Source organism: Biomphalaria glabrata, chromosome 14 (genome assembly GCF_947242115.1).
Source record: "Biomphalaria glabrata chromosome 14, xgBioGlab47.1, whole genome shotgun sequence".
Classification (NCBI taxonomy): Eukaryota; Metazoa; Mollusca; class Gastropoda; family Planorbidae; genus Biomphalaria; species Biomphalaria glabrata.
In genome coordinates, this window is record NC_074724.1 from 17,398,284 (window position 1) to 17,414,523 (window position 16,240).

General features: G+C 36.1%; 1 protein-coding gene across 2 annotated transcripts in view; it reads right to left on the reverse strand.

Annotated features, from left to right (window-relative positions):
• LOC129922897 (uncharacterized) overlaps positions 1–16,240 on the reverse strand; it is a 92,421-nt gene that overhangs the window by 20,540 nt on the left and 55,641 nt on the right. For both annotated transcript variants that reach the window (XR_008774854.1, XM_056011079.1), the window contains exons 4-8: positions 9,912–10,101; positions 8,598–8,798; positions 4,347–4,439; positions 689–1,003; positions 249–542 (exon numbers count right to left, since the gene is read on the reverse strand). Coding sequence is in view for 1 of the 2 variants with exons in the window: in XM_056011079.1 (XP_055867054.1) it covers positions 249–542; positions 689–1,003; positions 4,347–4,439; positions 8,598–8,798; positions 9,912–10,101 (1,093 nt within the window). In the remaining variant the exon portion in view is untranslated. The remainder of the gene's footprint in view (positions 1–248; positions 543–688; positions 1,004–4,346; positions 4,440–8,597; positions 8,799–9,911; positions 10,102–16,240) is intronic.

The following is a 16,240-nucleotide window of genomic DNA, read 5'->3' on the forward strand; positions in this document are numbered from 1 at the left end:
GCGCAGTGACTAAGTTTAGAGTGTGTATGAACACAATATTAACAACAAAATATTTTATAGGACGTTTGTGTCAATGCTCACGTGAAATTATATGTTAGATTGTAGTAAATTAAAAATCACTCTCACGAGTTTTCTATAGTCTTTGTTTAATACCAACGCCTATTTATATTGTATCGTATTTCTTATTTTTAGATAAATAACACACATACACACACACAGACATTGTAGAAATGAAATTAGACACTTACATAAAATATTTAGTTGTAAAGTGCTTGTATTGTTTTCATAACATCCAGTAATATGTTGAGCTGTACATGTACAATTCTGTCCAGTCATAAATCTAGTAAATAGTATAGAAGATGTAAAGATATTTCCAGATTGAGTTGATTCAATGTTTCCACATGATACTGTTATGTTATTTACCAGAGGTACACCTCCAAATGTTTTACACTGTACAGTATAGACTTTATTCTCTTGTATTCCTTCCTCAGTGTAAGTTGAAGTGTTTGCAATTTGAATCACTGGTGGAGTCAATGGTGGGCCTTAAGGACAAAACGTAATGTGCTATAAAAATGTATTTTAGAGAAATCGGTTTGTGTTTTATCTAATTTCTAATAATATAATAATTGTTCTTAAAAAATATATTAAATATTGAAATTTTCATCACCTCTCTATACGAATACATTACCAAATATTTGAAGTAAATAACTGCACGAAATGTTTATGTCTCGAAATTTCACATTTTGAGCTTGACATCCAATTGAATATGTTCCTACTTCTGTAATATTAATGTCTTGATATACTTGAGACGTGTCAGATACATTGTGACCGTCTAATACATTTAAATAGATTGAGTTGATACTAATTATAGCTTTGAAACCTGGTACAGAATTAACAAGATCGACTTTACAAATAACAGTCAAATGTATATATTCTTGACTACACATATGCCAGATTGATTTTGTTAGATCTTTTAGCTCAACAGAACACATGTTTGGACCTCCTGCAATGTACAAAGTAAAATTGAAATAAATTACAATAAATTAATTTATTAAGAAATAAAAATTTTAGCTTGTAATAAAACTCAATTTTATATGTCAAAATGTCGTATATTATAAGTGATACATGGTAAATAGACCAATTTAGGGTATATAAAAAACAAAACAACTAGTCGCAAATATAAATTTAAACAATCGTTTTCGTATTTCTTTATTTCTAAATTAATATATTTTGATTAGAATCGTCCCATTTTTTTATGAAAAAAGTAAATGTTAATAGAGTATTTCATAATGCTTAAAAAAAATTAATGAAAACACAGTGATGCGCCGGATCGAACAGAACTATAGGTAAAATTTGACATTTTGAACCCGAGGGGGTTCGCAATTAGATTTATAAGCACTGGTGGGTACTTGACATATGTCGGAAAATCGACCTAACGACAACCTTATTAACAGTTGGCCGTAGATCGCAAGGTTTAAAAGGGATAACTATATTTATATATAGATATGTCAGTACCCCGTCAAAATAGCGCCGACAAAATAGCGCGCACAAATTAGCGCCGACAAATAGCACGAACAAAATAGCGCAGACAAAATAGCGCCGACAAAATAGCGCCAACAAAGTAGCGCAGAAAATATATATTTTATTCATTTCACAGAAACACGCGTATCCGTTTAAGAAAAAATAAGTGAATTGTGTTGTGGAAAAGAATATACCATCACGAGAGGAAGGCAAGGTTTGTATTCTTGTCTTATGAAGGGTATGCATGAAAGAGACGGGAAGTTGATTCAGGCCTACAATCCAAATTGACACTCCTAAATTTGATATCTATTTGATGGTGTTAGACAAAGATGGACAGAAAACAGCCAAAATCAGTTATTGAATAGGTCAGTCACAGCCTGAGATTAAACAAACGTTTGGCGAGAAAAGAAATGTGATCGCCATCTTAACTAATCCTGACACACCTAAGTTTGCTAATGTTGCGGCAAAAGATCAAAGAAAGATGCCGCAGATTTCTGATTATAGTATTACACACTTTCGTATTTTTCTATCCTATTTTATCGGGTTTCCACATTTCAAAATCTTATTTTAAGCAAGTTATGTATTTTAACAACGGTGAAAAGGGGGAATGATATAAAATTTAAAGTACTCTCGTTCTCTGCAAATGTGGCATAATTTCAGATCTATTAATATTGAAAAAGATAGAGACACCAACAAAAATGCTGCCCAGGACACTAAATTACTAATAATCCGGTACTTTTATACACATCATAGATATAAGTCCACGCTATTTTTTCTTGCGCTATTTTGTCGGGAAATTTTGCGTTATTTTGTTGGCGTTATTTTGTAGGCGCTATTTTGACTTGTCACTATATAGGTCTATATAAGGGAGAGAGAGAGAGTGAAATGTGTAGACTTAGGTATAGACATTAAAGGAGTATACATTGAGCGATCATGTAAAACTTAGCTTTTATATACCAGTTATTAAATGTATACATACCTTATTTCTAACAGCATTATATTTTAGCAATTACACAGACATAAACTATTTAGAGATTTAATTTTTCAAGTTCACATTATAACACAGAACATGGATGTTTGAAAGACACCGAAGCTTTTTCCATATTGGTGATACAATGTTTAAATTAAAAAATATATATATTTAAAAAAAAAAAGAAACATATTTAAAAAAAATAAAATAAAATATTTAACAAATTTTTTTTTTAAACTTAATTGGTTTATATAGTTAGAAAAATGAAATAATGCATGGCGCATCCTTTATTTTGGTGAATTAAATAGTTCTTTAATATTTTAATGTTAATAAAAAAAAATACAATACAGGAGGGAATGTCGAACCGCATATCATAAATTTTCCGTCCATTTTTCTTTCCCCCCCCCCCCTCTTTCTTTCACATCCATTCATCTCATTTCAACCTCCTTAATAATAAAGAAATATTTTAGGAAGCAAGATAGTCTCATATAAAATGAAACTATGATCATTTATACTGCATATAATATCTACTGCATATAATATCTATCTATATACATAATTCCCTTCTTCCCTCAAAAGTTTAAACAAGAAGTAAAGGAAAGTTCACTCTATTATTTCTGCGGATAGTCCACGAGAAAACACAAAAGTAGTGTTCACACTACGGATGGCTGCCTGAGCGCTGGAGTGTCGTTTAAATTTATCAAACCCTACCCGCTCCCATCCCCCTTTTTTCTGTGGAAGGTTTGGACTAGAAAGTAAACTATCTGTAACTCTGACGGAACATTCGAAACATTGTAAAACATTTTGCAACCAAAAGCTTCTTTCACCAGGTGACACAATTACGGCTGATGCATAATGCCGCGTGTAAGATTGGCGTTTTCCATATTGAATGACACCCCAAAATGACAATTTTTGTGTATATATAAACGTATATTTTAAGGACTTTTTTGTATATTTTGCGATTTCGGGAGATTTCCAGGAGCTCCTGGTAAATCGACATGAGTACGCTGGAAATCTCTTTTAAGTAATGCAATGGCTTAATTTAATAATGTATACACCATGAATTAAAGTATGTCCTATGAATGTGCAGGTCCTATAAATCTATATATATATAAAATTCTCTTCTTCGCTCAAGAGTTTGGACGAGAAGAAGAAGTAAACGAAAGATCACTCCTTTATTTCTGCGGATAGAGTTATCCCACGAACTTTACGAGTCTTGCGTGTAGCGAAGTCTAACATTGCATCATGAAAATTTTTATTTCCTTCATAGATAACGCTCAATAGCAACAATTAATTAATGTTTCAATCTATGTACGAGAATGGTTGAACTAAAGTAATTCTTCATTAGTTTAAGGCGCGAGAAGCTTCTTTCACCAGATTACACAATCACGGCTAATGCTTAATGCCGTTTTTATTTATCGCCCATATTGAATGACACCCAAAAATGACAATTTTTGTTTATATATTTCATGAGATTTGTATGAGTTTTCAAAAGATTTTTAATAATTTCCGGAGATTCCCATGACTTCTTCATATATTTTGCTATTTCATGAGATTTAAAGGAGCTCCTGGAAAATCAGGCAGCCGCGAGAAATCTGTTAAAAGTTATAAAATGGTATAATTTAATAATTTACACATAGAAGTAGTGCGAGTCCTATGAAAGTGTTGGGCCACTGCGGTCGGATAGGTTGCTGTGGCCTATGGCTGTCCCTGCAAAATAGCGGTGTATGCTACGCCGCCGGTCTACTAGTATTTTTATAATTAATTTTTAAACAAAAATAACCCACTTTTTGTATATCCATGATCGATAATGAAAGAAATGTTATTGTTTTGTTTGTTTTTTTTGTAAACTTACTGGCATGATTTATTGTATAAAGTATTGAGAAGTCGCCATTTAATAGCTGTGTTGACCTTGAACATTTATACCTGACATCATTAGAGAATGGTTCTGTATGATACAAAAATTTTGAACGATTAATTCAATCTGTATAGATAATTCAGAAACTTTCAATAACAAATTAGAAAAAAAAATGTAGATGGCATCTTTTATACATCCTTCAATATAAAAACAAATAAACTTAGTTTCACGTAGTAAAAAATTAAATCTTTTGTTTTGTTTTTTATTATTCGAAATTACCATATGTGAAACAAAATGATATGGTATCTGCACAATTAAGAATCCCCAATAGCTTGCTTTCGTATTGATGTTAACGCAATTTATATTTCTTATAGTGTTTTGACTCCTTGGGGCTCTTTCTTTGGGAGATACTGTTTTCTTCTGCATTAGCTGGTAAATGTTTATATTTTACTCCATAAGCGTAGCCAGGATTTTTTTTCGGGGGGGGGGGATTTTTTTCTCCCCCCCCCCCCCGCGAATTTTTTTTTAATATGTATTTATGTGTGTGTGTGTGTGTACGTAATCTTTATTGCATTCTGACCCTTCATTCTTTCGGAAGACGTTTATTGTGCCCTAGAATAGGTTCTTCCATGAGTTAGTGGAAAAATTGTAGATTCCCCGCCAATACTAGCAAAGGGGTCTGGGGAGCGCTAGGAGCTCCCAAGCGCGGGGCGAAGCCCCACCGCCAAGCACTATTTCTGGTATTGAAAGCCAACAAAATGCATATTCTGAGGTATCTACAGTGCATTTTCCTGCTATTAAAAAGTTTTATTTCAAAAACCTAATGTGCTATTCTTACTGACTTAGACCCTACCGCGCCGTTTGGGGCTTTTGCCGTCAAGCTGCCATTACTAGCAATGGGGTCTGGGGAGCGCTAGCGCGGGGCGAAGCCCCACCGCCAAGCACTATTTCTGGTATTGAAAGCCAACAAAATGCATATTCTGAGGTATCTACAGTGCATTTTCCTTCTATTAAAAAGTTTTATTTCAAAAACCTAATGTGCTATTCTTACTGACTTAGACCCTACAGCGCCGTTCGGAGCATTTGACGTCAAGCTGTTTCCATAAAATCTGTCACTGGTAATGTCTGAAGCCTCTTCCCACCTGCCATGAGGACCTCAATGAATGAGTGGCGCCAAGATGTACTAGGATATCATTGCAACTCTTCTTATGCGTTATTCATTTTGTCGGAGAATATGTCCCGCAAACGTCATGCGTCGCTCTCTCACAATCTTACTAAAGGGTCGACTCCCAGTTCGGCATAGGATTTCCTTCATTTAAACCCGATCTCTATAACTGACTCCTAAAATCTGTCTTAGCCATCTTTGTTGAGCCACATTTAGTGTTTTTCAATTTCGGCAGATGACTATTCACTGCAGTTTATTAATGAAGCCCTGCCACTGGTAAAAATGTGTAACCACTCTTGAATACGCTCTTGGAATTAAGTGACTGTAGTTTGCTTTAGATTTTATATTGAAAAGTGAAGTTTTATCGTCAAAATCATCTGTTGGGGGTTTTCCACCTCAAAATGCTCTGTAAGGGGGATCTTAAACTCAAAACCATCTGGAGGGGTTTTAAACTTTAAACAAACGCCATCTGTAGAAGAGGGGTTTAAACTCAAATCCCCCGAATGGATTGGCTACGCTCAAATAATTTTAGTGTGTAATTTGCTTTTTTTTATATTGAAGAGGTATTTTTAGCATTAAACCCCTCTGAATGGGGGTTTAAACTCAAAACCCCTTTTGGCAACGCTCATAGCATTTTGAGTGCGTAATTTGCTTTTTTTCTTACACTGAAGATTTATTTTTTTAGCCTCAATTCCCCCTGGCGAGGGTTTAAACTCAAAACCCCTTTGGCTGCGTTAATAGATTTAAGTGTGAGTAATTTGCTTTTATTTATATTAAAGAGGTACTTTTTAGCTTCAAACTTCACTGGAGGGGAGTTTAAACTCAAAACCCCTTTGACTACACTCAAAACATTTTGAGTGTATAATTTGCTTTGTTTTTATTATTAAAGAGGTATTTTTTACCTTCAAACCCCGCTGAAGTGGGGTTTAAACTCAAATCTGAGGGGTTTTAAAATCAAAATCTCCCTTAACTGTGATATTGGAATTAGGGGATTTTCGTTTGCATTTTTGTTTTGTTTTATAGAAGAGGGGGGGGGGGGATTAACTGCAAAAACCCCAAGTAAGGGGTTTAAAACTCAAAACCCCTAGTAGGGGGTTTTAAACTCAAAACCCCTGTTAGGGGTTTTTAAACTCGAACCCCCCTGGTAGGGGTTTTAAACTCAAAACCCCATTGGTTGTGCTGGGGCAATTGATGGTTTAGTATTAAAATCTCACCTAAAATAAACAAAATCAAAGCAAAAAATCATTCACTAAATTCCGATCCCCCCCCCCCAAGGGGGGGGGATTTCATTTCGAGCGGGGGGGGTTTGAACTCCAACCCCCCCCCCTGGCTACGCCCATGTTTTACTCTATCTACATAATATTGCTTGTTATCGGCTAGTCATTATAGTTTCGGTGATGTGGCTATTATATATCATATATATATATATATAAGTTAATTTAGGGACTCCTTACTAGAGTTAAGCTTTATCAGGGTGTAAACCCATGTGTAGAGTTCTTTGAAGGGTTTGTATGGGTATTACTTGGGTTTTTTTTTGTTGGCAAGTAATGTATGTCAGTTCTTGTAATCAAGTTGCCCTTTTATATGAGCGTAGTGATTTTAACAATATACGTGAATGCATGATAAAGTCATAATATTGATTTATTGCCTTTTTTCAATTACTATTATGACCCAGTGCTCATATTGGCTCATTGAACTTTTGTTAATTAATTCTTTGTTTTTAAGTTATATGCGTTAGTCCTTTTGCATAACTTGTTTGGATTAATTAGTATAAAAATATTAAGGAATGTAATGTTTTCTATTTCAAACATTAAGGATAAGTGCAGTGTTTCACAGGACTACGCAAACCCAGTAGCTAAATAAGTAGTATACTTAACTCTGTATCTCGTAATTGTTTTTCATGTTCTGACAGAACGGTTCATTTTTCATATTTGTACATTCTACCCTTTTCTAATTAAACGTCAATAACATTTTTGTTTGTAATCAAGAAAGGTTACTTTTGGTATGGAATTTTAGGAGAATGCATGCTCTTTTTATATAACACAAATTCATGTTTTTATAAAACCAAAAATTAATTGTATTTAATGGGGTCAAATCAACGTTGGTATTGTTCATTAGGATAAAAAGAGGCTATTACTAAATTATCAATAGGCCTGAGCAGATTCGTCAAGACTAAAAAATACTACTAGACAGGGAATTTATGTGTGTTTTTCTTTATCATTTAAGCTAGTTTATATTATAATTACTAATTATATCTTAATATATCTATTGGCCTTCTTCGGTCATATAACAACTATGGTTCATCTTAAACACTTTTTCATATGGCTGTAGAGCCCTATTTCGGAGAGACACTCCCGTCCACATATATTGCAGGTTAAGGTGGATTTTGTTTTGGTGATAGAGGAGCCGGTCATTTTACGTGTGGCACGCTTTTTTTAAGAGCTGAGGCCTATGTTTCTCGCTGTCCATAGCTTTCTAGGTCACCGTCTCTCAAAATAGTGCGGTTTAAGGCTACATCTTCCCAATGGTCAGTATCAATGTTCACTGATTATAAATTCCGCTTTATCACATCCTCATTACGGAGGTGTGGGCGTCCAGTTTTTCTTGAGCCAGACGCAAGTTGCCCGTACATAACGATTTTCTCGATACAATTGTCCTCCATCAGGCGAACCTGTCAGAGCCAGCGCTTGCGGCATTGCCTGAGGACTGTGAAGATGCGGGGAAGGCCAATTCTCACGAGGATCTCAGTATTGCACACTCTTTTTTCCTTGTTATTTTTAAGATTCTTCGAAGGCAGCGCAAGTGGACTTTGTTTAGTTTTGTCTCTTGCTTTGTGTACGTAGTCCACGACTTACTGCCGTACAGTAGCGTACCTTAATATATATTTTAAAATTAAATTAATAATTTCCTAAATTAATTACGAAATTAGAATAAAAACTATAGAAAATTAATTTTGTTATAACGAATTAGTAAAAAGAAAATACAACGTCATCGACAAAATATTATTTGAGATTCGTTCTAAAACAAAGATGTCATCTTAATTTCATTAATAATTTTGATTTTTTATTTATTTTTAAACTTACCAATAGTTAAACTTGTCGCCGTACTATTTATTGCGATTCCTAAACCTAAATTGTTGTTATCTAACCATTGCGGAATTGCAGGAGGATATCCTATGTTATCTAAGTAACACACACAAGTGACAATAGATCCAGGTCTAATGTAGCCATCAACAATATTTGGGCCTTCGAAACATTCTCTCGAAAGAAGTATATTTGGTACAGCTAATTGGAATACAAAAGAAATGCATTAATAATAATAATAATAATAATAATCTTTATTATCCGTAAGGAAATTTGTCTTACAATTTGTGCATTACACCAAACAAAAACATTATAACTATAAGAAACCAAAGTGTACATTCACACCAGACACACTCATAATTTACATGTGACAAAGTTTATACCAGATTGTTCTTATTTTATGATTTGATTGCCAGGGGAACAAAAGAGTGTTTGTGTCTGTTTGTCTTTGCTATCGGTGTCTTGTATCTCTTTTGTGATGGTAAAATCACAAAATCCTGACACAAAGGGTGATTCTTTATTTCGAGGATCTTGTTAGCTTTTTTATAGATGTTTGTCTCAAACAACTGCCCAAATGGGGTTTGTTTTTTGCCAATGATTTTACCAGCAGAATTGAGGATTCTATTTAGTTTATTCCTATTTTTAATACTCAGATTGCCATACCAGGCAGTGATATTGAAACTGAAAATATTGCAGATGTGAGCGTGATAAAACATAGCTAAGGCCTTTTCGCTAACATTAAAAGAGGACAGTTTTCTTAGTAATCGTAATCTTTGCTGCCCTTTTTTGCTGATATAATCAGTATTTGCAGTAAAATTTTGTTTATTGTCTAGGATAGTACCAAGGTATTTAAAGGTTTGCACAATTTCAATAGTCTCTCCAGCTACAGAAACAATATCATTTTCCTTCTTGTCCCTGCGAAAATCGCTTATCATTTCTTTGATTTTTTTTTACATTTGATAATAAAAAATTATCTTTACAGTATTCCTCAATGTGTTTTAATTCTTTGAAATACTCATTTACGTCTGAGCTCTCTGAGAGCAGGGCAAGAAGAGCCGCATCATCAGCGAATTTTGTGAAGGAGCAACAAGAACTATCGGATCGAAAATCATTGGTGTACAAAATGAACCACAATGGCGATGTCACAGCCCCCTGTGGCGCCCCTGTGTTAACTATGCGTTCATTAGATATAACATTGTTTACCTAACCCTCTGAGCTCTCTGGGTCAAAAATTCATTAGCCCATATTATTATGGACATAATTCAAAAGCAGGACTACTATGTAATTAAATATTACGAGTAATGAAGTACTTACTGAACTGAAATGATGTTGATATACTAGTTGCAAAGTTTGTATTAATTGTTACATACGGGTAAAAAGTAACAGTCAATGTATAGTTTCCAGCTTTAAAATTGTGTAATGATGATGTCCATGTACAGTTTGATTGGAAATAATCCACTGTGTCATTATAGTTTACATGACTGTAGGAAACTTGTCCAGGAATCTAAATATGTATCAAAAGAATGTGTCCAGTTGTAACACAAGAAAATGTAAAAGTTATTTTGAATGGTATTGTTTTTAATGTTAAAAGAGAAACATACTATGTAAAATATATAGAACTAAAGGTACTTCTGAATCATTGCATGGGTCAGCCATCTTTGTTATTGTTTTGACTGTAATCTTAAATATAGGGCTTTCTCTCAGATTTGGATTTTGTTTTGTTTTTATTTTAGTCGCTAAAAATATTATTATGACTTTGCAATGAGCACCGCCATCCAAGATAGTGCAGAAGGAAGGTGCGCACTATCAGTGACCAGACAAGTCGGATGTTGACATAAGAGACTAACGATTTCCGCCCAAGAGAGAGTCAATATGGAGTTGCTGTACTCGAGGCAGATGCCCCTTTGTGTTTGTCATGTCTCTATGTAAATAAACGTCTATGTCCTCGTTGAGTTGCCTCACTTAAGTTATTACAATTGGTCTCAGAAGTGGGATTTATAGGCAACTCAACGAGAGGAGGTAGGATTAGATCTCTATGGCATCGCTGAAGCTATTACATCAGCTCTTAATTAAAGAGCTAAGACAAGAGCTTCGAGACCGAGGTTTAAAACCTGTCGGTAACAAGGAAATGCTCACGGCTCGTCTGCGGCAAGCTCTGATCGATGAGGAGGAAGATCCGGAGACCTATCAATTTGAAATTGAGCCTGGGATTGTTGATGTAATGGGCAAGATCCAAAACTGTGGGGATGCATTTAAGGAACAATTGAACATGATTATTAATAAGATGAGGAGCATGATGTGGAACAAAGTAGATGAAAGTGTGTTGCCAGTTGAAGGCCAAATAGACCAAAGTGATAACATTGTGTCGCAAGCAAAAGGAGGAATAAACTCGTTAGGGAAGGAGCAGTTGCCTGGTCAGGACTGTGGCTGCACAAACAGTGGTGATGGAGGCGCTGGGGATTGGAGCGCCGTCTGTGACTGTGTTGTGGGCAAGTCTGTCGGGGGTGACTTTCAAGGCAAGAAACGTGACGACGATTGCTTCGACGATCTGAACGGTATGTTTCAAATCGAAAGGAAAGAAACAAATGAAGAAACAAGAGAAGTCTGTTATGTGCCTGAAGTGTTTGTTCCTGTTGCACCTGTTACAAGTATCTCGGTGAGCCGGACAGATCAAGACAACGTTGGATCTGCGTCCAAGGTTTCTGCTGTGGACCTTAAAGACCTCTGTTTATCTGTCAGTACCTTTGGCGAGAATTCAAACCATGAAAGCCTGAAGACCGTTTCTGATTCCTTGCCTTGTATGTCGTCGGGTGAAATTATGAATACGGGCCCCAACAATGGCCGAGACAGAAACAACGAATTGGACTTTGACAGCTGCATAAGAAAGAACTCGATGCTAGGCAGCTGCATCCAGGCGATTGACTTGAACTGTATATGCGGCGTTCTGCGGGGACAGTGCCCATGCCAAGAAACCCAGCTACAAGATCTGAATTTGACAGAAATGTGTACTTCTGCCCACTTCAGTGAGAGTGCCTTGAACGGTTGTGAATTAATTCCAGCGAAACCTGATGTAGCGGTGGAAGAACATTACAAGGATGCTTCATCGGCATACCTTACAGATGAGGCTGAGAAAGACTATGTGCCTGAAACCATGGCTACCAGTGGGCCTACAACTGTGTCACGAGACATCCATGGAAAAGGTCCGCTGACTCAGCGTCTTGGAACAACAACCCTGGAATCTACAAAGATCGCCACAACCTCCATTTGTGTTACGTGGCTGGCAACCATGACCTCCACTAACTCTCCCTGTGTCATCTGGCTGGCATCAGCGACTATAGTCATGAGGTTGAAGCAGCGACCACGACATCGTCTCAAGCGTAGACTGGCCAACTGAAGGAAGAGGAAGCGACTTCCGCGGAATACTGTGCAGATGGCTTTGTGGGCAACAGGCTCCCTGCCGTCTGTGGCTCCCACGGATCGACCTCCACCTAAACTGTCAAACCTCAGCTGCAGTGTTTCTTTTCGGGACGAAAAGTGCTAAGACGGGGGCAATGTTATGACTTTGCAATGCGCAACGCCATCCAAGATAGTGCAGAAAGAAGGTGCGCACTATCAGTGACCCGACAAGTCGGATGTTGACATAAGAGACTAACGATTTCCGCCCAAGAGAGAGCCAATATGGAGATGCTGTACTCAAGGCAGATGCCCTTTGTGTTTGTCATGTTTCTATGTAAATAAACGTCTATGTTCTCGTTGAGTTGCCTCACTTAAGTTATTACAATATGCTTAATCTAGATATAGCATCTTGACATTTTTAGACTTAAAGCCAGGGCCGGATGGAAGGGAGGGCAGGCAGATCTATAGCCTTGGGGCTTCCACAAAATAGATAAAAATATATCCAAATTTTGAAGGGCCTGAAACTTTCAATGTTCATAACATCGTTGCACTTTTTTTTCTCTTTCATGTAGTCATAAAATCTTTCCGTATTATTCTATCCTCTTTCTCTTATCCTCCTCTCCTCTCTTATTTTTGTTTAGCACCTAGTTCACCTAAAAATTAAATTTATTGTTTTCAATGTCATGTTTATAAGCCACAATAAGTCTAGATTTATATATTAAAATAAACATTTTAAATAAATTTGAAAGAGAAATGAAAGTTAAAAAATACTAACAGTGTTTTGGAAAACTACAAAACCAACAATATATTTAGATATTATGGTACATTTTAAAAGATATAGATAAAAAAGATAAAATAAAAAAGAAATAATAAATCAATTGCATTTTTAAAATATTGGTAAGAAAATTTAAAGTCGACAATATTTAACTATTCAAAAAGAAGACTGAACAACAAGCAACGTATTATATTGACACCAATTCAAAATTAAAAAGAAAATAGCAATGCTTTAAAAACACTGAAATTATGTTATATCTTGATATTTTTAAAAACACTATCTTGGGATTTCTTCAGAACATAAACAATACCAAAATAGTAACAATGATGGCTGACTCATGCATTCATTCAGAATTACCGAAATAATAAAATAAGCAACGTGATCTTATCATTGTTGATATAGAACATAAGCCATTAACATTTCGTAGGTCACCATCTGGCCTCTTAATGCTGCTTGGTCCTATTTTCTTTCCAACGTTCTCACTTTTACCAATATGTTTTATGTTGATGCCCCCCCCCCCATATGACAAATATTTTGAGTGATAAAGAAATAAAGTAGTTTGTATGTACATTGACTAAAAGACATTGCAATTTAAGTTCATGATCACAGCTGACAGAATCATTTAAGACCATATTCAAGTACCTTTGAACACAGTGAACATAATGCGCAGGCGGCTGCTTTTGTTGAATCAATACCTGAAGGCTACGGTACTGTCCGCTAATATTGAAAAACCACCATTGCCTTGGCATCGTAAGTCATTTAAAGAAAGATGGTGATCATTTATTACTTAAGAGTATTTGTTAAGTCAACCCTGCAGACTTCTGGTTCTCACAAATATGAAAACCTACAAATGACTAATTTCTTTTTGGGTAGTTCGTCATTGGAGTTCACAAAACCTTTTAAAGAAAATCAAAATAATACATTTTTAATTCTCTATGAGTGCTACCATGATAGAGAAAAATGGCGCAGATTGGATCTCCTTTAGGTATTTTAAATGTATGATGGAAAAATTGCATTGCTATACAGGTCTATTATGATGATGACCACTATATGAAAGACACACCGTCAAAACAGTACAATAAATCTGATCAAAGCACTTCCTTACAAAGACATTAGCTGAAATGTTAATGTTTTGAAGTTAATATAAAGTTAAGGATAATTTAAGGAAACTTTTAATTTTTTAACAATTTTATACAAAATTGCAGTGTAGGGTAGGACACAACTGGTCATTAGTCATGGAACGGTATAAAACCCCTACGCGCTTTGCCATATTTAGAGTTGAAAAGGCTTTCAGCTATTTGAGATATGGGGACCATGGACGTAGCCAGGATTTTTTTCGGGGAGGGGGCGTTTGGAGGGAGAAAACCCTCGCAAAAAAATCAAATGTGTGTGTGTGTACAGAATTATTGAAAATTATATGCTGTATCGTTTGTTGTTCCTATGTCTACATGTGCTTGTAACGCTTCCGTAAGAATGTGTTCACGAAATGTGTGTTGCGTAGTGATTAGTGTATTAAAGCCATACTATACAGACATGGTTTTCGACTCTGTTATCTTTATGTTCATAACAATTTAATACACTGAATCTAAAACTGTAAATTGTAAGAATTTCGAAATGGATAGGATATTTAGGCGCGAGATGTTTGACATCGAACCCACAGCACCTCAAGCAGCAGAGCATTGGCAGCACTGGTATGAAACTTTTAAAATTTTATATCAGTAGTATCAGTAGATAATCTTGATATTAAAAAACTACTGATAAACTATATCTCTCATGCTGTATATTAAATGATAATTAATAAAAAGACATTTGATGAAGCAATCCAGACTCTAAATGGCATCTACATTCAACCAAAGAATGAGGTGTTTGCTAGGCACAGGTAAGCTACTTGCAAACAAGAGCAAGGTCAAACGATAGACGCTTACATGTAGAAATTAAAAATTCTATTCAAAGATTACAACTTCAGAGCGGTCACTGCTGAATAACACCGAGCAGAGGCTATTAGAGATTCGTTTATCAATGGACTAGTGCCCAACAGCATTTAAAACGTCTACTTGAAAAGACTGTTTTGAGTTTAAAGGACGCCTTCGAGGAGGCTCGCTTACTAGAACATGCTTATCAGCACTCATTACAGTATGAATCATCACAGCCGGAAACGAATTGCGCGGCAACTACTTCCACCAATTCTTCGACCTCACCCTTGCCAAATGTAACGATTCCCCAAAATGCATTAGCTAGCAAGTGCTACTTTTGCGGCAGGGTTAAACATCCCCGCTCTCAATACCCTGCAAGGGAAGCCACATGCAACCAGTGCTCCAAACGGGGCCATTTTCAGAGAGCTTGCAAATCTAGGGCTTCAACAGTTTCGGCTATCGCTACTGTACAGCCTATGAATCTAAACAAGTCAACAATACCTATGTGCATCAACAATGTGCAATTGAAGGCCCTAGTAGACACTGGGAGCTTTAAAAGCTATATTTCGAAGCACATCGCTAAGAAACACAAATGGCAGACATGTTCCTCAGGCAACAGATTCTTCATGGCTTCCAACCATCTATCTCGAATCACTCAAGGACATATCTACGCTAACATACGTCTAAAAAATGAACGATACGAGGGAGTTAGACTTTCTCTACTAGACAATTTATGCTCTAACGTAATTCTTGGACGTGACTTTATAAGTTTGCACCAAAACTTGTTTATTCCTTTCGATGGTCAGAAACCATCGTTGTGTCTGAATACTCTCCAACCAGCGAAGGTAGAAGCTCCCAGCCTATTTAGTAATCTGTCACCAAATTGTACCCCAGTGGCTACAAGGTCTCGCAGATACTCGATTCCAGATAGAAAGTTTATAGAGAAGGAAATTAAACAACTAATAAAGGATGAAATTATTGAACCATCTAAATCTCCCTGGCGTGCACAAGTCCTAGTCACAACAAATGACAGACATAGAACGTGCTTATCAGCACTTATTATTATATGAATCATCACAGCTGGAAACTAATTGCGCAGCAACTAATCTCACCAATTCTTCGGCCTTACACTTGCCAAATGTAACGATTCCTTTTGTGGCAGGGTTAAGCATCCCCGATCTTAATGCCTTGCAAGGGAAGTGACATGCAATTAGTGATTCAAAAAGGGTCATTTTCAAAGAGTATGCAAATCGAAATCTTCAAAAGTTTTGGCTATCGCTTCTGTGCAGCCTTTGAGTTTAAAAAAAATCAAAGATACCCATTTTCATCAACCACGTGCAATTGAAAGCCCTAGTAGACACTGAGAGCTGTGAAAGCTATATTTCGACTCAAATGGCTAAGAAGCACAAATGGCAGACATGTTCCTCAGGCAACGGAATCTTTATGGTTTCCACCCATCTATCTCGTATCACTCAAGGACATATCTACGCTAACATACGTCTAAAAAATGAACGATATGATGGAGTTAGACTTTCTTTACTAGACAATTTATGCTCCGA